The sequence below is a fragment of the Leptosomus discolor genome, chromosome 21 (genome assembly GCF_034619465.1).
Source record: "Leptosomus discolor isolate bLepDis1 chromosome 21, bLepDis1.hap2, whole genome shotgun sequence".
In the NCBI taxonomy this organism is placed as follows: Eukaryota; Metazoa; Chordata; class Aves; order Leptosomiformes; family Leptosomidae; genus Leptosomus; species Leptosomus discolor.
The window spans coordinates 1262171-1282278 of record NC_141411.1 but is presented as its reverse complement, the minus strand read 5'-3'; the positions used below and the strand labels follow the sequence as shown (position 1 = coordinate 1282278).

Genomic DNA, 20108 nt, shown 5'->3' with positions numbered 1-20108 from the left:
GGAGAGGCGGGGGGGTGGGCGGGCGGGGGGGGCTCCGGGGACGGGGAGTCCCGGTGAAGGCGTCGGGCGGGGGGGGGGGAGCTGCTGGCCCCGAAGGCAAACCGGAGCCCAGCGCTCGGTAACGCCGGTAGCGCGGGAGTTTGTGCAGAGAACGAGCCCTCCTGCCGGCGGCGAAGTTGGGTGGTTTGGTCGGGGCGGGCTGGGTGCTGCAGGGCCGGACCACCCGGCGAAAGCGTGGATTAACCTACATGGCCTTAATCACGGCAAATTGCACCGCCACCCCGGCGTGGATTTCCCCGTTCCGCTCGGACGGGGGGCCGGGTTTCCGCGGGAAGGCACGTCCCTCCCGGGCCACACCGCACGTTGCCACCTTGGGGGGTGTCGCGGGTCTCGCCGGGGAGGCGGCGGGACCGGGAGCACCGAACTTGGCACATGGCCGTGGCGTTCCCAAAACGCCTCTTGTCAGGAATAGCTGCAAGAAACAGGTGTCGAAACTCCTCGGCAGGGGGTTCTGTTCAGAGCAGCGGTTCGCTCCTTACGCCTTTTCCGAACCGCGGCGCGGCTGAGCGGAGCCTGCCCCCGCAGCAGCCCCTGGGAGCCTCCCGGCCATCAGGGATGCGGTCAGTGCTGCAGATGCCTCCTCTAAGGGCAGGGGTTTTACCTCAGATTCACAACCCCTGATTCTGCTTGTCACCACGGGAAATGAAACGGGTGGGCAGATGAGCCAGGAAAAAAATACAAGCACTTTTGTATCATCAGACTTTATAACTGCATTGAATTCAAAATGGTCTGAGTTTTTCAGCGTTTCTCATATATGTATATATATATGTGTGTTATCCTCAGCTGTCCAGTGCAAAATGGGTTGTTCAGATGATGAATGCTGAGCCCCCTGTAATGGGTTAGTAAGGTTTGTCCGAATCGTTCTGCAGTGGTAAAGAACTTGATAGGATGAGAAATACTACTTCGTGGTTTCAAATTTGGGATGAAAAACATAATTACTTGCTTTTTCCCGTAAATTTGAGTATTGACAAAGACTGGCTAAAATCTTTGCCTTTCCAAGTCTTTATTTTTTAAAGGAAAACATTTTTTATAGTTGGTAATAGGATTTTGTTTGTTTGCAGAAATCGGCCTTTGTGTCAAAATCCAATCTAAGTAAGAAATTTGCGATCTGCCCTTTCGCATAGGTTTGAGAAACCCTCTAGCGTTAACACTTACTGATCCTTCCAGCGTCGCTTTTATTGTTGGTCAAAGTTTCCCGTTTCTCTGCTCATTTCAGGGTTTCCATTTCCTGTCTATTAAGGAAGCATGAAAGTTGCATCTCTCTTCAGCGATCTGTAGAGCGTGGGGCGGTAAACATATTAATGTATTGAAGAAATGACCTTCTCAAAAAGTTAACCACTTCCTATGGGGTATGCTGTGATGCGAGTGGGATACCTGCCAGTCTTGAATCTTTCTCAAAGTCTAAGCCAACTAGCCCAGCTATGATTTTTTTCCTGAAATCTGGCTGGATTTGTTGGCCAGCTGGTTGTTCCCCACGGCCCAGGTCAGGGTATGTATGTCCCCAGGCCACCCAAGCATAGCAAGGATCATATGGCAGGTTTGAACAGTCAGTCAGTGGTAAAAACCCAAAAAGGTGGCACCATGTGGAGAGTACAAGCCGAAATGCCTGCCTCTGCCCATTGCTAATATCCCAGGGAATGACCCGACTTCCCTTTCTTCTTTCCGTGCCCCAGACCAGGATCCGTGTTCGAGAAAAGCCCCAGCCTCAGAGCCCAGGTTTCTGTGCTGGTTGAGTGGCTCGAGAACTGCCTTTCTTTTCTGCTACCGGTACCATGTTTTTATAATTTATTGCATTCTCTCAGTTCTGGAAAGTAATATGCAGACACGATGTCTTTTCTGTGGCATGGCACCCCAGCTACAACGTGCTGGCATTTTCTCTTCACATTTGTAACACACGGACCTAGGGTCAGCTGGTCGGAGCTCAAAACTGGCTGTAAGCTTGATTTATCCAGGCCAGCTTTGAGCAGCAGTATTTTTAGGTATTCTTTTACATTTGGTAGGGAATAGACTTAAGAGCGGGCATCAAGAGGGAATGACTTCTGTTCTCCCGGGGTTACCGTGTCTAGACAAAGTAGACTGCTGATGAGCACTGCGGCTTTGGCATCCTGAAACACTGCATGAGATCAGACCAGGGATTATCCCAGGCATGGGACGCTCTCCCCAACCTTTTCTTTACAATACCATATTTTTTTTTAAAATCATATCGTTCCTGAATTTAAGTGATGCTTTTCACAGCGCTTTGACTATTCCAATACAAAAGAGATACAAAAGATACACGTGGTTATTTGAAGCATCGCATCTGAGTTAACACTATTACATTTTCCAGCACGCCTAGCATTCAGGAAGCCAACCGCACATGCACATGGCAACTGGCAGATGCTGTGTTCCAGAAAGCTCCTCTAAGACTTGGAAGACACTGAACTGTGTGATCTGCCGACAGATGAACAGGGAAGAGTTTTTAGCCTCTGTTTGGCTGCTGTTTAAGGTTATCTTTTTGATCCATTTTTCAGCCTCCGGGGCTGCTCACGTCCTGTGAGGCAGATAAAGGAGTTCACGAGCACCGAATAAAGGAAAGACCAGAATATTCATGTGCTCCAAACTCCTGGGAACTTGCAAGAGAAGAGAAATATCTGAAATATTTTCTCAGTAGGATTTCCCTACTAAGCAACATTTTTCTCTTCTGTGTAGACAACTGGTTCAAAGCAGCATCGACACTTCATGCCAGGCCCTGCGCTCCTTCCACTCCACAGTGGTGCAAACCATGAGCAGATGGTGCAGTGCAGTGGAAAATCAGGTCTCCAAGAAAATACAGAGCTGAGAATAAAACACCCTCAAGCAGAAAGCTACATGGCTTATTTCAGGATAAAATGAAAAACTGAGATCCTTGGGCAAAAAATAGAATAGAGCATGCCTTCAGCGCGGTGTATTCCTCTTACACGAACTGCCTCATTCCTTCCCATTTAAGAAAACATCCATCCCTTCACAGCTGAAGGCTTATCTCATTTGTTGTCTTTCAGTTCATTGATCTGGTTTCTCAGGGCTTTCACGTGACTGTTCTTTGCTGAACTAACAAGCGTGGTTATCGCTGAATTTTCTTTCATTTTTACTTCCTTGCATACTGAAGGCAAACCTTTCAAAATTGCTTCCCGCTTAAGCTGCAGCATGACCTGAGTTGCACCCATCTTTGTTTAAATCCACTGGGGCATAAACTTCCAGCCAAAATAGGTACGAATATAATGTCAGAACTTTATTTCTGGTTTTATATTTGTGCATAAAGAGATAAATTACCCCTGAAAATTTGACCGTTTCTACCATTAAGCCTAATTTATTGCATGCAATACAAGGGCCTTTATGTACAGCCTTTAAAGTTCCTGACATGCCCCTACCTCACTGTGCCCCCATCTCAAAAATAAAACCTTTAACCCTGCTCCAGCCAAATCCCAGCTCCTGGCATTCCTCTGCTTGCCCTGGAGTGCCAGGAGTAAGTACCAGGGTAGGGAAATCCTTCTGCATTCACCGTGCTGTCGTGTGTTAAAGAACTATTGGATTACATCTCGGCTGGCTGCATTTTGGTGACCTAGATCCTGTTCATGCTAGCTGAAAAATAATTTAGCAAACCATGGTATAAAAGCGTATCTAAGATTAAAATGGGCAGATATTTATTTATCTGGAGGAAAAAACCAGAAGCGAACTACTGGCACTACTCACTGGTATACTCGAAATAGCTGCTCTGGACTTGTGTCCTGATATCTGCTTTCTTTTTATCTGCAGCTGCATCTACACACGCATCTGCAGTGACCCCCCTGTACACTTCAGGTTTCATCTGAAATTAGTGGAGTTGTTCTGGGTCCTTCTGAAGGACAAGCCTGACAAGGCACCGGATGCATTCAGCAGAAGGGCATTGAAATGAGGGTACTGTAAGACCCCATCATCATCATCATCATCATCATCATCATCATCATCATCATCATCATCATTGTTTATGATAACTCCATGCACCAGGCTTGCTGGACAAAATCCCAGACTTTGCCAATTATTAAAGCAACAAGAAAGACTCTGCAGCCCCAAAGACTTGCTGCTCGTTGGTAACTTGCCTCACAGCTTGTTTTTTCAGAGAAGCTGAACATGCAGGGTGCTTGGAGTCAATTTTTGGTGGTGAATATGAAGCCACTGTCTATGCGAATATCAATGGCCCTTTCACTGCAATGTGCTTTACTGTACAGAGATCAAACACAGTTTCCATGGCAGTGTAAACACAAACACATACCACACGCCGAAGAGTGAGTCACACGTGCTGCAGAGAGCGGAGAAAGTTCACTGTCTTAATCTGCACACATCTGGGAGAGGAGGAGGAGAGTATCTCACTTAAAAAATATTTTATAAATACTACGTAAACCAAGATTTTTTCTGAGTAATTCCGTGTCTTGGCAGATATGAAAGACAAATCCTTTGAAGCCAAAGGAATAAGACAAGGCAGGTGCTTGTTTACAGTAGCGATGTTCAAATCTGTAATGGATGTATTCTTAAAAGAGCTACACAACCCCAGAGCTCTGGGAGCCAACACAAACTCTCCCTGAGTATTACAGCTCAGAAGGAGGCCTTATCTACTAACCTAAAGCCTTGCCCAGGACCCATTCTGCCTGCAGAGCATTCAGATTAATTGTCAAGATTTCCAAAGGCTGCTCTGAGCAGGAACACTTCCTTGGGATCTTACTGCAAGCGAAAGCAAAGCGATGTCGTGGCAAAACTGCAGATTCCTCTTGGCTGGGCTGACATGTGAACGTTGACAATGTGAATTCAGTACTTGAGAGTCGCTGAGGTAAAACGAGGCCTGAAGGTTGAGGATTGCTATTTATACACTGACTCATGGCAACATACAGGGAGCTGAAAACCCAGTTAGTAGCAGTTAAGATCTCCTACAGCAGTAAGGGTTAAGGGAGATACAAAACCTTTCATTAGATCCAGCTGCAGGAGCTTGACCTAAATCTGACACAGCCCCATCTGTAAGGGCCAAAACCGAAGGGAGAGGGACAATAAATCTGCCAGTCGTGGTGTTGAAGGGTTTCTCAGAATACAGACATTGTGATGGTTTGGAAACCGTCCCTCCAGCATCCGATGGAAAATTAAATAAATACCTACAAACAGCAGCATCTTTCTGAATTAAGGTGATGTGTCTGAGTGTGTCGTCAGCAACGCACCACAGAGAATAAGTCTGTCACCAAATCACCTCGGTTGTATTGCAACGCACATGCAACCTCAGGAAGAGGTGAGAAAACCAGGTAGGGGCAGCAGTTCATTGCAGTGGCTGTTTTATCACCTCTTCTCTGCCCTTCCCCCATGGGAACAGTCGCTTCTGACTGCTCTTCGTTGTCTGTTTAAATCACATCAGTTTATGAGAGGCTGTATTTAATCAAACGTTTGTTATGTCCAGGTGTCTTTGTCTGTCTCCTTTCCCAGATTTATCCAGAGATAATTATCTCATGTTGGAGGCTCGTTTCCCCTTGGGGACCTACGAGAATATCCACTTAAAAATTAAAAAATAATTGGAACTAACAGAATGCTTGTAGGCCGCTATCCTGTTACCTCTGCTCTGGGGCACAGTTCTCAGCCCTACCATCTGCTCTGTCCTGACTTGGTAGAGGAAAGCTCTCCAAGCTGAAACTGTTCTTCTTTGTCCTGCAGGGCCCCACTTTTGATTGGTACTCAGATATTTATATGAAATATCATAGTACCATAAAATAACAACCAAATAGAGTTTGACAGACTTTTTCTTCCCCATCAGGAGTATAAACACGAGGAATTTCAAAGGCGTGACAAAGACTGTGGCACACCAAAGCCATTAAAATTGTAGGCTGCCTGGCAATCTAAGAATAATGACACAGTGTATGTGCTCATACAGTAGAAGCCACTGTTGAGATTTTTCAAATCCCACTGCAGTGAATGGAGGCTGCACGTCCAGAGCCTCTGAACTGCTATGACAATAAAAGCTGATACGCATAAAACCACCCACGATTTAAAATAAGTGGTCTACAGAGGGTAGTAAGTAATGCACATGCAACAGATTTAACACACTTGGCCTTTGCTGAAGTGAATGCTATACTATCAATTTTTTTTAGTACTCTGGCTTTTAAACCTTGCTTCTGCGTGCGGTACATCTGTATCCCAGACAAAGAGTGTTTAATGAGAAACTAATTTCTGTCATCAGGATGGTGGAAGGAGGGCTGAAACCAGAGGGGTCAGAACAAAACGTCCCTGCTATTGCATTACGGTAGGACAGTGGAGAGATTAGTGGCGACTGCTTTCTCTTCAAACTGACAGAGATCGAGATACTTTGGGCACCAACTGTCAGCAAGCTTGTTGACAGTTTGCCAACATGATCCATGTTGTCCCTCCCATCCTCTTTTTGTCCTCCTCATCCTCTTTTGCAGCCTCCTCCATCCTTTGCTCACCCTTCCTTTCCTCTTACACTTCCCTCTTTCCTCATTCTCTCTCCTGACCGTTCCCTCCTGCCTCCTCCCGCTGCTGGCCAGGTGCTCGCTTTCCCCCTGCCCTGGGCTCGCCCACCCTCCGCCATGCCTTGGGCCCAGCTTCTCCCTGCGGTGCAGGTTTATGTTAAGAGTCAAAGCTCTCGCCCCTGGAGCTGGCGGCAGCGTCTCCAGCTCTCACTGTTTCCCCTCCACTCGGAGCTTTTGTCCTCTGCGGTTATTGTAAATTCAAGCTTTTGTGGTTATTGTAAATTCAAGCTTTTGTGGTTATCGTAAATTCAAGCTTTTGTGCGCTTCATGGAACAAACGGCCCAGGGGGTAGGAAAGGCCGTTCCGCGGCCAAGGTTTCTCCTTCTCCATCGGAAGGACGGCTGTGCCACAGACATCCCCGTTAACCGCCCCCGTGCTGGCAGGTGCCCCTGCCGAGGCGCACGGCGGCAGCTCCACCCCCGGTACGGCACGAACACCCGCCACTGCCAACGCGGCGCACACCGCGCCAGGCGCGGCCCGCGGCCGAGGCGCCGCCGCCTCCCGCCCCTCACCGAACCGCCGGCCCCGCGCGCCCCACGGCAGCCAATCGGCGGCCGCCGCGCCCCCTGGCGGCACGGCGCGCGGAGCGGGGTTCGCCCAGTGCGCGTGCGCGGCGCGGGTTAAAGGCGCATCTCGCGAGGCGCAGCCCTCCGCGTCTTCCTTTTCCCGCGCCCCCCCCCAAGATGGCGGCGCCCGCGGACGCGCCAGCGGCGGGGCGGTTCCGTACGCGCGATGTGTTGGTGCCCGGCGGCCCGTCCGACTTCGGGTCACTGCTGCTGTCGGCGCCGGTGCTGGCGGGGCTGGAGGCGGCTGGGTTCCACCGGCCGTCGCCGGTCCAGCTGAAGGCCATCCCGCTGGGGCGCTGCGGCCTGGGTGAGCGAGCGGGCCGGGTGAGGGGGCGGGCGCGGAGTTGGGGGCGCCCAGCGGCCCTCGGTGACCTCTGTGGCGGCTCTTTCCAGATCTCATCGTGCAGGCCAAGTCTGGCACTGGGAAAACCTGCGTGTTCTCCACCATCGCCCTGGACGCGGTGCTGCTGGAGAGCCCCGCCACGCAGGTGAGCCCCGGCCCCGGGTTGCTGCTGGGCGGGGGGCTTTGCTGTGTGAGAGGGAATCGCTCTTTTTTTAGGGGGGGGAAACGACATTGTCGCCTCTGAGACATAGTGTTTGCAGTCACAGCAACTGGACGCTGGGCTTTAATCTTCAGAATCGTTCTGCAGCTTTCAGATTTAATCCTTGGCCCTTACAGATTCTGATCTTGGCTCCTACGCGAGAGATTGCTGTGCAGATTCATGCTGTGATCACAACTATAGGAATAAAAATGGAAGGCTTGGAATGCCACGTCTTCATTGGAGGGACTCCTTTGAACCAGGACAAAAGCCGGCTGAAGAAGTGCCACATAGCGGTTGGCTCTCCAGGTAGGGATGCGCTTCACTGTGCTTCAGATACTGCGTGGTACTTCACAGCACAATAATTGGTGGGAATGAAATCTGGGTTGTTGGTTTTGTTGGGTTTTGTTTTTTTTCGTGATAGGGTATAGTCTGAAAGGGCAGTGTCAGAGATATTTAGACCAAGTACTTCAGTGAATGATTATTTCAAATATGCTTTTTTTAAGGCTTATTAAAATGACTTTTTTAAAAAAATGACAAAATCTAAAACATCTCAATGTTTTTGAAGTTGCTTTTACTTTTTGCTTCATTTGTAGGTCGAATAAAGCAGCTCATAGAGTTGGACTACTTGAATACAGCTAGTATCCGGCTTTTCATTCTTGATGAAGCGGACAAGCTTCTAGAAGAAGGCAGCTTTCAGGAGCAAATCAAGTAAGAAAAATGTTTCTCTCATGCATTTATGGGTAGATTAGATGCATATTTGTTAGTCATCCCCATTTCTTTGTCTCGCAGTTGGATTTACTCTTCACTACCAGCCAATAAGCAGATGCTGGCTGTTTCAGCTACTTATCCTGAATCATTAGCTAATGCTTTGACCAGGTACATGAGAGAGCCGACATTTGTGAGGTTGAACCCTACTGATCCAAGCCTCCTTGGTAAGTAGGAGTTCATTCATAATGATACTGTTACTGATAGATTAAGAGAGCATGCTAAAACCAAACCATGTACCTTGAAAATTGGTGATTCTTCGTAACTTCCCTCCACAGGTGGGTCGATAAGCTTATGAATTACTTATTCCCAGTGCTGATGTGTTTGAAGCATCAGTGATGAATGTGACTTTCTGTGTTTTTCTGCTGTTGCTAAGAAATACTTCAGTATTTTAAGAAAAACGTGCCCTGTACGTTCTTATTTGCCGCGTGTGTGTGCCTGAAGTCTTTGTTTTAGCTGCAGTGCCACGTGTGGACAGCAGCATAGCGCTGTGTGTGCTTTTATGGAAACCCTTGATCTGACAGGTTTTTGGTTTCGTGCTCAGGGCTGAAGCAGTATTACAAAATTGTGAATTCCCATCCGCTTCCGCATAAAACATTTGAGGAAAAAACCCAGCACCTACAGGAGTTGTTCAGCAAGATTCCGTTTAATCAAGCCTTAGTCTTCTCAAATTTGCATAGCAGGTAATGAATTTGAAGTAAAATCTGTAACTAGTGTGTTTGAAAGCAGGGGTTGCGATGTCCAGTCATGGCATGCTTTAGCCTGAAGGTACCTCCTACGCTGTTCAGGGTACAGTGAGACCTGGTACCCTGTTGTCCTTCTCCATCTGGAAAGTGGCTGTTCTAGACCTAAAGGTGAAAGGGACTGTTTGGGAATGTAGGCCTTGGCCTGCTGTTAGGTCTGTGTGTTCACTTACAGTTCTCTGTGTGTTCTGTCAGGGCTCAACATCTGGCTGAAATACTGACATCCAGAGGCTTTCCTGCCGAGTGCATTTCGGGTGAGTCCATTCAAAACTTTCTGACTCTGTTGTGCATAAATGTGACCTATTATAGGAAAATTAGTCTTAAATCTTGGTTTGCATGTCCTTTGGGTAAATAACTTAAGAATATCATTTGAATCTTCATGGGCTTTTAGGGCTTAATTAATGGAATATTTAACTTTCTTGTTTTCAGATTTGAGAGCCATTCTCATGGATGTCCAGATGAGCACATTGGCTTATGTGTAAAGAGAAAGTTTACTTACATTTGCAGGTCGAAGCAGAGTTTCTTTGGGAATGCAGAAGTTGAATTCAAATATTTTTTTTTATTTCTAACTTGTCTGTAAAAACCTAATAGCTGGCACCTAATGTTTATTAGGAACCTTGAATTTTTACTTTACTTTTGTGTTTTCCGCAGCTTACGTGTTTATGTAAAATTTGTCTAAAGTCAGCGTTGGTCGAGTGGGTGAAGTTAAGTGTGTACATCATTGGTTTCTCGTTAAAAACAAGCAAAAGAATAATTTTTAAATGGATTTCCTTATTTTCAAGTTTTTTTGTTCCTTGTTTACTCGGTTGGATGTGATGTTTGAGGAAGTTTCTCTTGACCTTATTTCTGATCTCACCTGCAGTTCTACAAAGTAGTATTTTCCAGAACTTGAGGGGCATAAAACTGAAGAACATAATCTGTTTCTAATTTCTGTCGTTCTAGGCAGCATGAATCAAAATCAACGACTTGATGCTATGGCTAAATTAAAGCAGTTCCACTGTAGAGTTCTGATTTCCACAGACTTGGTGAGTTGGTGTTTTATAGCCTACCTGAGGATTGCACGTAAAGTTACTTCAGAGCATTAGACTTGGCTTGGAATCGAATAGACCGTGAACATCCTGACGAAGCACGTGACCCGAGCGCTGTGCGGCTTACGTTCACTGTGGAACTCGGTGGTTGTCCCTGTTCCTCCTGCGGTTCAGAAGTAGATTTGATTTCTCTGTTGCTTTGCAGAAGGTCACGGTGTCTCAGAGGAGTAGTTGCTTACTCCGGATAGGAGCTGGGGAGGAACAGTTTGTGTCTCTGGTATGGAACGCTCCCAGCAGTGACATTGCAAGCAGCTTTGACTGGAGCAGTAGTTGGGTTTCGGGCGCTCTCAGCTCTTTTGCGGTCGGGTACTTTTCAGTTGGTTGATTGAGGTCCTGTCATGAAAAGATTATGGAAATGCTTTATGGTGTGTGGTAACAACTAGAAGTTGCTGTGTGAGCAGTTACTCCCAAGTGTGTTGTATTTGTTTGAAGATCTGTCCAGCCGATTCCATCATCTATCCCCTTCTCTCCTTCTCATTTTCCCAAGACATCTCGTGGAATCGATGCAGAAAAAGTGAATCTGGTTGTCAACCTGGATGTCCCCGGAGACTGGGAAACGTACATGCATCGTATTGGCCGAGCCGGGCGCTTTGGTAAAAGCATTCACGTGGATTTCTTGGGCTTGCACCGGCTTCGCTGGCTCTGGTTGGGTAGTTAACGCTTTTCTTGTGCATCACAGGGACTTTGGGGTTGTCTGTGACGTACTGCTGCCGTGGAGAGGAAGAAAACATGATGATGAAGATTGCTCAGAGGTGTAATCTCCAGCTGCTTCCTCTGCCAGGTATGCTCTGTCCTACGAATGCAGCTGTGCTTTTGTTTGGTGTTTTCTGTTTGTTGAAGGCTTCTGACAAGTCTGCAGGGAACTGGTGTGTGTGTCTGCTGAAGCTGCAGTCACCTGGTTCAGGTTTTCACGTGCTGATGACTACTGGTGTGACTGCTGCAGCTGGGCAAAGCCATAGAGAGTGAATGTAGTGCCTGCCTGTGGACAGGGAGAGGAGCTCTGCCTGTGGCTGTTGCTTAAGCAACTACATAACTACTTGGATTTCCAGGAAGCTAGCATGAAGCCTTTCTCAGGGTGTAAGATACAGTAGGAGAAGGAAGGAATAATTGAAACAGCAGAAGACTTGCTACCTTTGCTTTGCCAGAAGCTGTTCTGCTAGAAATGTAGTGTTTGCCTTCTTGCCTAAGTTGTAATTTTTTATCTGGTTAGGTAGGATATGAAAAATAAGTGACAGGTAGTGCAGTGCTGTTTGTCTTGATCAACTTTTTGGTGCCCTCCATGAAGAAAATGTTCTGGCTATTTGTGCTCTTTCAAGAATTGAAGGGATCAGTTTGTAGCCCTAACTTGACGTGTCTGAACAGCTTTTCTGCGATTTTGCAAAGTTTTGCTTTCATACTCGTTTGAGTTCTGGAGGGAAGGATGCACTTAATTGAGCGCCTGCTTGTTTCCCTTTTGTGCAGAGCCTATACCTCCTGGAATGATGGATCAGTTTGAAGATGGGGAGGTGGAAGTCAGACCTGTGACACATACGGGTGCTTCAGTGAAGTCTGACACTGTGTGTCTTAGACCAGAGGAGCCAGTACCGAAGCCTGACCAATGTAGTTTTTCAGAGGTACCTCGGCCGCTTCCTAGTCTTCCAGGTGATAATTCTTCTGTAGAAAGGCCAAAAAAGGCTCTGAAGCAAAAGCAGATTAAATGCAGGAATTCTGCAAATACAGAAAAAAGCAGCAGAAAGCCCCAGACTTCTGGCTGCTGCACGGAACAGAGGAATCAAGTCAAAACTGTCTCCAAAAGGGATGGACAACATAACGCTCAGGCTCCAGATGAGGAGGCCTTAAAAAGAAATCTTCCCAGAATTCCATGCTTGTCATCTTTCAAAAACCAACCAAACAATCCCTGGAGCTTCTCAGAGTTTGTTGAAGACTATGAGTATTTCATTAAAGAAGGGTTGGAGAGAGAGGTGGAAATTTTAAGAAGCTATTCGGGCCCAGGAGAACAATGTGAGCTCCCCAGAAATGGTGGTGTAGAGTGGAAAGAGGTGGGACATAATACAGAGACGCTAGCAAACGGTGGCATTTCTGGTGACAGTGACAGTTCGTGCAGTTCCAGGGCTTCCTCCAGCAGGAGGGAAAATGACTCCTGCTTTGAAGCGTTTTCAGATACACCGGAGAAGGATGCTGTCCCCACGGTGCATCAGGGTCGTGCAGGCTTCTGTCCTGCACCGGAGAAGCCTCGGGAGCTCTCACAAGTCCCAAAGCAAAATCAAGTGAAAAAGAAAGTTCTGAACCAAAATGCTAAACCAAAGAAAAGCTGTTGCCATCAATTCCCTAGCCCTTCCGTGAGAAAAACGGAAGACGACTGCTCCCGCAGCTCCTGCGATGACGGTGTTCCGCATGAGGCTTGGAGTTACCCAAACTACTGGAAATCTTACTACCAAGCCTGGCAAAACTACTACGCTGCGGTGTCCCACTACAGGAGAAGTTACAGACAGTTTAACTGGATGAGTGCCTATCATGTCAACTCAGTCTATCTTCAGGAACTGCTGAAAAGTGGTGATTGATGTCATGACGCTGCTGCCGGGGACGGGCTGGTTGGTACAAGGAGTGGACGTGACCTGTGGAAACAGAACTGCAGGTCTGCAGGAACCTGGGCAGCACGGACATTGGTTAAGACTGAAGGAAAACGTTGTCTTTTTCATAAGCGAGCAGTGTCTCGGTCAATGTTGTACGTGCATTCCAGTGATGGTGTGACAAGCTGTTAATAAAAGGAGGTGAAAGACAGGTGGATATTCAGTTGTGAGCTTTACAGTCCTGAGGAAAGGAAGGAAGAGAAAAGGCAGCTGCTTACACATAGGAAATCTTAGTAAGGAGAAAATACAAACCAGCTCCAGTTTTATTTGCTTGGCTTCTCTCCCGTGTGACTTTGGGGTGAAGATAATTCACTGTAGGACTACATGGTCTGCTTGTAGTTGGAGATCATTCCGTTTTCTGTAATTCTCTTATTAAACAGCAGGCACTGATTATATACCAGTTAAGTGGTGGAGCGAAACCTGCATCTCAAAGCCTGTATTGCCAGTTTAAATCCAGTTAATTAACATTGTATAAATAACACCTCTGTAGCTAGGTGTGTGGCAAGCTGTGCGGTAGAGGATGGCTTAATTATGTAGAAAATGTGCAGCAGTCATAATTGGTCTGTCCCTCTGGGTGCAGCAGTATCAGACTTGCCACACTTACAGGAAGGCTTTAATTAGAAATGAAATTACCTGTTAGTACTAAAACTAATGGGTATTTCCTGTTTGGCTTGCCCTGCTTTGTCTGTAGCTGTCCTGAAGCAGGAAAAGATGAGGGGACTGGCTGGCTCAGGGTAGTGACCCTAGGCTGACTGTGCTCATGTTGAGACGTCATCCTCTGGCTCTCGTGTATTTGGGATCATAGAGACAGAGTTCTTCAGCTGGTTTCTTTGATTTCTCAAAGTTCACCAAAGCAGATAGTCTGTTAGTTGTGGTATTTTGCCACGCTCTTGAGCAGAGTAAGACTAGAGTTTTCTTAGTAAAAGCCCTGTTTCCTATGAACTGTACTTCCAGGGAGACTTGCTGCTTTAATTTGGTGAAATGGATGTCTTCAGGGATGCTTGATTGCTCACCCTTGTCAACTTTTAAATTCCTGTTGAGAAAACCACTGTGTTTTCACTCAGCTTGCATCAATCGCTGCTACCTGAGTGTTCCTAGTGTTCTTGCAAAATTCCCTGTGCAGATCCCGTGGTGTCCCTGGCAGCACTTCTGACCTTTTCGTGGAGTGGTGGGTCTAAACGTTCTGTCACGCAATTCAGACTCGCTTCACTGTGCAGGAAAACTGCAAGACTGGCTTGGCTCACGAGTGGCACAGAAATTTAGCCCCAGATGGGCAGGCGAGGCCGCTGTCCTGGGGGTTGGGTTGGTCTGTGGTGTTCCCGCAGCTGGGGCAGGGCTGGCCCCTGGTGGGTGTCAGCCTTTACTGCAAGAGACAGCGGCGGTCTGTAACTGTTCTGTCCTGCTCGGAGTCGGTGGGTGTCAGAGGTCGCCTCATACGTAATTTTAATTTCTGCTTAAAGAATTCTGAAAATTTTAACTAATGCCTCGAAGTGACACTTTCTGATACGGTTAAGATGAGAGCAGCTCTACTTGTTTTGTGGCTGAAACGAGCTGACCCTGTCTGCAGTACAGAGTGGGAGACTTTGGCCTGAACAGAGCTGCCAAGCTGAGGTTGCCTTTTAAAAGAAAGGTATAAGCTGAGCTCTTTACATATCCTAAATATCTCGTTAGGAGAAATATTTATCTTTCTGTACTTTTTTTTCCTGCCTTACTGTCTTTGTTTCATGAATTACCCCAGGGAGGGGGTTTGCCTAGGTTTTGTCTGCGTAGATTGAAAAGGCCAAGGTACATTTTTGTTTCCAAGATGAACTTTGTTCGAAAGGCGGATGCTGTAGGAGATGCCCTTAGGTGTCTGCATGACGGCTCTCCTGTCACGTTGCAGACATCTTGCTCTTTTCATTAATGGTTCTTTAGCAAGAGCGATTAGTACTTAATGCAACTCGAGTGGCTCAGGCCAACACCCCAAGTTCTCCAAAAGAACCTCCCAGAATTTTTTTAGAAGAAATCTACAGCATCATCTTGGTGTTTGTGGCACATACTCTGTTTAATCCAGATTGGATACATCAGGTACAGCAGTGGCACAAGACTCAATACTGTAAATGATATACAAGTTTCAACATATGCACTACAATTCCAAAAGAAGACAACAGGAAACTTGGTTCTTCTAGAAAGTTGTTCCCAAATGAAGCTACCTGCAGTTGTATACAGTACATTTTGTATCTGTCCTCTGATGTTTGTAAGCAAAGCCCATTGATAGTACGAAAATAGAAAATAATAAGGTTGAGAGCTTCTCATAACATAAAGCTTCTAAAGAAAACACCATTGCATTGGAATGCCTTACTGATTTATCAAAAATATACCATCACACGCATTTTGTGAGATACTTCATTGGTCCGAGGAGCTGGCGGGAGCTCCCAGTCATAGTTGGGACAGAGGGGAGAAGAGCGTTCGGTAGGGTTGTTCCCTGCTCACCCAGACAGCTGCGTGACTCCTGGGACTAGGGCTGGGTTCAATCGGAGTGAAAAGAAACACGTGCACATGGATACACACGAAGTAACAGACTTGACCGAGAACAGAACTCGGGAAGGAATTTTCACAAGCTCTTTGTCACCTGGTCTTTTGACTGTTCCACCTGGGTTTTTTCTGGTGCAGTTTTTTGCGTTCTGAACGTAAGCAGCGGTGCTCTGCCGGCACGCTTTCTCCAGAACGCTCTGGTGTTTTGGAGGTGTTCGTGAATTGAGCTTCCCCTACTGAAAGAGGAGGTATTAAGTTCTATACGGCTTGTATAATTGGCAAAGAGAGGTGAAATGACTTCTTTGAGGTCACTTAGTGATTCACCAAGACAATCAGGAGTAGAACATAGGTTCCTGATGCTGAGTCTCCTAGCTCGAATCAGTGGGCACGCTGCCTTCCGTTTGCTTGTGAAGTTTTAGGAAGGTAAAACCCTTGTGAAGAGTGTTTATGGCATCATTAAATGTGAAGCCTAAAAACTTGAGCTCTGAAGTCATATAGCTAGTGCAGTTGCTTAAAGTGTTGGAGAAAAATAAGTGTTTTTTTTAAAAAAAAAAATCAATTAACATATATTTGATTGGTGACTTATGTGGAAAAGATGTATTATTTGCCTAACTTTAAAAGCAGGATAAAGTCTTCCATTCAAAGCTGCTGATATTCGCAAGCCATCCCTGAATGCTGACTTTAACTCTGCCATAGTCCAACATAGAAAAAATATTACAGGATCCAAGGGAAGTTGCAACCCATAATTTAAATGTGGTTTTTAATTGACTGAATTTGCCTTATAATACATGTAAGATACAACATGTTTACGACCTCTTTACTTAAAAAGCAAAGTATTTGCAGAAACATCGCTTTCTTTAGCTGGTATTAATCTGATTTTCACGTGCACACCTTAAGCTGTCTGTAAATGCTGGTTTGCCGCACAAGTATATGATCAACTGTTCAGGTTAAACAAGTAGCATTGGTTCAAATTTAATGTTTCTGGCCAACTGTAAAGAAGGATGTATTTTGAATTGCCTGTTAACTTTGTTCCACACTAAAGCCGTGCGTGCTGCTGAGTTTACCTTTTCCCCAGTTCACTTTTAACAATAATTACTTGACAGACAAAAGCAGTGTCTGGCATAGGAACTTGCTGCTAGAAAGTTTTGTATTCCTCTTATGCTTGCAGGCAGCTAACTTCCAATGTGGAACGGAGAATAATTTCACATGGTGTGAGGAAATATAATGGCAGTAAGAGAGGAAATAATAAGGAACGAATTGTGGCTGAACAGCAGAGGAAAAATCCTTGACATTGAGATCTATTAGTCTGGAATAAGCTCTCCAGGGAAGCGGTGGGAGTCCTTTCCTTGGAGAATTTTAAATCTAGTCTAGGGTAAGCAATGCCATATATTGCAGTGAAGGGTCTTGTGCTAGCAGAGGATGGATTACATTTTTTAAATTCTTCAGTTTTCATGTACCAAGATGTGTTATCTGTGGCCTCTTTGTTATGGGTGTCCTTTAGATTTTTAAAGAAAATCAAAGGTGGATTTTACAAAGAGTAATGGCAGTCAAAGCCGTTTGAAAGGGTGAAAGGTGTTTCTCATGGTTCTTTGCCAATTAGGTGATTCCTTCTGTTAGCAGCCCAGTGCCAGGTGAAAAGAGAGTAAATCTATTAATAGAATATGCTGAAAATCTGTGAAAATATTTTTCCCTCAGAAAAGGCTTTTGAAAGGAAACGAAATGCTTGGAAAAAGATGTTGTTCCTTTAATATTTTCAATATTGCTTTATGAAAGACTGAAAAAATAATCCCCTTCCACTTGCTCTTTGTACAAACGATCCATTTTTATCTTTTTTTAAATGAACTTTTCTAAAACTATAAAAAGGCATAGGGAATAGGGGGAGGGGGAAGGCTTTTGAAATGAACTGCCAACATACTAGTGACGTTCCGTTGAGCAGTCTTGCTGATCAGGCTGTTTTGTACCACCTGCCTTTCAGAAAGGGGTCAGGACTAGAACCTGCCTGTGCTTCTGGATGCTTCTCCTCCCGGAGGTGGCGCACACCTGAAGGCCCCTCCTATACGCGTCAGGAATGCCCAGGATTGCAGGGGTACGTGCTGGTTTCTGTATCCGTATCGATGTATGTGTGTGGCCCTGGGGAAAGGGAGGGGGATGCTGGTAAGACAGGGCAGTACTGGGGACCGCTGGAGAGGGTGGTCCCAATCCTTCAGTTGAAGTTCTGGCCTAGGAGTTTTCAGGAGCGACTTAGCCTTAGCTCAGCAGGGTTTATAAGTTGCTGTTTAAAGATCATGAAGAGCCTTGCAGTTAGCAAAGCTCCCTGCCTCCCTTTGTGCAGGAACGCCTGGCTGTAGTGCAGTTCCCGAGCTCCGCGGGGCAAACGCTTCCCCTTCGCCCCTGCGTTCCGTTTGAAGGACGCGACGTTGAGCCCCACCGACCGCTGGTGCGGCGGCGACAGCTTCTTGTCTCTGCTGCTTCAAGGGATGCACAGTGCTCACAATGAGGACGGGGCTGCGTTGGGCAAGCCAGGGAGGTTTTGTACTCGCGGATTTTCAAGTGCTTTCGGAAGCATTACTGAGTCTGCTTAAATCAGTGTACAAAGGGAGCTAATGCCTCCATTAAAAATATTTTTAGCCCTGTTCCTCTAGGCTCAGGCTTCCTTAATTTTGTCTGTACGTTATCCTCTGAAAGTCTGTACTTTATCCTCTGGAAGTCAGAGGTACTGACTGCATGGGGCAGCACCTGCTAAGTTAATGGCAGAAGAGGCAAGCCACATGTTTTTGCGCAAGTACAACAGTGATTCCTCTTCTGTGGAAGAGAACAAGGGCCATGGCTGTCTTGACACTCTGAGCACAAGCAGCCAGCCAGAAACCTCCAGGACTGGCTTTACTCCTTACTTTTTTTTTCCCCTCTTAAAAATGTTGATATTTTTTTTCCAAAAAGCATTTTGATTGATAGCAATTAAATGCACTAATAGTGCTTTAGACAAGGGCTGCCATGATTGCTATTTACAGATAAAGACCTGGGTGCAGAGGTGAAGTGGCTTGTTTACTGCTCCACGGGGAATCAGGAATAAGAAAGGCAGCACCGAGAACCCATGGTGAGTCCCTGACTCTCTGTAATCGTTCACTCCTGCGTGTCAGGAGGAGTACTGTGCCCTGTCAGCACGGTAGCATTTAACCCTCGTTCTGTGCCAGTGTAACTGAGGTTGCAAGGTGGTGAGTGGTGAAGAGCAAGGCCTCTGATCTACAAGGGTGAGGGTGTTCAGATGGGGAGCAGATGATGACAAATAATGAAATTAAAGCAAAGGAAAGATTAAATTAAAACATCAAGAAGAATTCAATAATGATAAGATTAACTGCAGTATAACCTCCTACAGGAAGCAGCAAAGGCAGAGCGTTTTAATAATTTAAAACAGGACTAAACATACTTTTGGGTAACATATTACAGCACTGGAATAAATGACTATAAGCTGGTGTAGCTACTGAAGGCTTAGCCGTAGCCCTAATATTCCTAGCGTGTCGTAGGTTTCTAAGGAGGGTATTAAGTTAATGCATCAGCTGTCTGAGTCCGCTCTCTAGACTAGCAGGTTAGGAGTGCTAACAAAGCAGGTTGCTAGCTCGTATGCTTGTCAGCATGTAGGCCTATCTATCTATACATGTGTGTGTCTGTATCTATATGTGTATGCGTGTATATGTGTATTTAAATAGTACCTCAGGACAGATCATGACAGGTGTTTAAAAAAAGTCATCCCTTTGCTGAATCAGCCTCAAACATGCTTTGAGTAGTTCTTTGAACTCTGATGTTGGTAAAATCACTGCTCAGAAATAGGACACTTGAAATGTTTCCTTATTATCCACAAGCGCTTGGGGGCTGGGTGCGTCGCCGTTCGTGGGGGCGTGTAGGGCCTTGAAGAGGCATTTGTGCATGACCACAGTAATTAGTGTGGGACAGGTGAAAAAGTGGGTGATGTTGTTCCTCACTCTGCCCTTCTTGGGTCACGCGTGTTAAGAAAAGGGGACTTGAGAAAGGCAGAATGGAAGAAAAAAGTTACTCTCCTTAGGGGGAAAAAATCAGCTATGTTTCAGGACCATGTGTTTCCTTACAGTAAATCATTCCTAGAAAGGTCTCAGAAAGAGGTTCTAGGACTGACCACAGCTTAGTTAAAAGTGTCAGCTTCTTGGCAGTACCACACAGTGTTACTTCAGTTTTTGGTTGACTAGAAGTGTGTGACTTTTCCCAAACTAAGTGTAGAACTGCAAAAAAAAAAAAAAAAGGCTGTCTGTACCCCACTTTATCAGATGTTTTCCAGACTCCAGTACTGCTCCCCTTTCTCAGGTGGATGCATGCTGTAGATCCTGTGCTGGGACTGGAGAACTAAAATTGCTAACCTAGTCTGCCCCCAAAATCACTACAACCCAGAAGCCGTTGATGAGACAACTGGAGGCCTAAGACTGTGAAAAAGCCAAATACCTCTCTGTCCATGCAAGATATCTGGCTTTGGGATTAATTATTATCAAGTATAGATCCAGACATTATTTGGCTAATATTTACAACGGGTATGTCCAGTGCTATCAAAGAAATTTATATAGAGAAAACAAAAAGTAAAAAGCATGGGCATACATTACAAGAAACCTCTGTTAGACTTACGAACGCTTGATGCAGTTGAGTTCAGTGCTTTCTCATTCTTT

At 45.9% G+C, this 20108-nt stretch overlaps 1 protein-coding gene across 1 annotated transcript; it reads left to right on the top strand.

Annotated features, from left to right (window-relative positions):
• Nucleotides 1-7258: 7258 nt before the first annotated feature.
• DDX20 (DEAD-box helicase 20) lies at nucleotides 7259-13052 on the top strand. Its single transcript, XM_086476413.1, has 11 exons — nucleotides 7259-7448; nucleotides 7535-7629; nucleotides 7821-7989; nucleotides 8277-8391; nucleotides 8473-8615; nucleotides 8993-9131; nucleotides 9387-9445; nucleotides 10134-10216; nucleotides 10767-10872; nucleotides 10959-11060; nucleotides 11741-13052. The coding sequence occupies exons 1-11, from the start codon at nucleotides 7259-7261 to the stop codon at nucleotides 12838-12840; spliced, it is 2301 nt and encodes a 766-aa protein (XP_086332539.1). The 3' UTR covers nucleotides 12841-13052.
• The last annotated feature ends 7056 nt before the right edge of the window (nucleotides 13053-20108 follow it).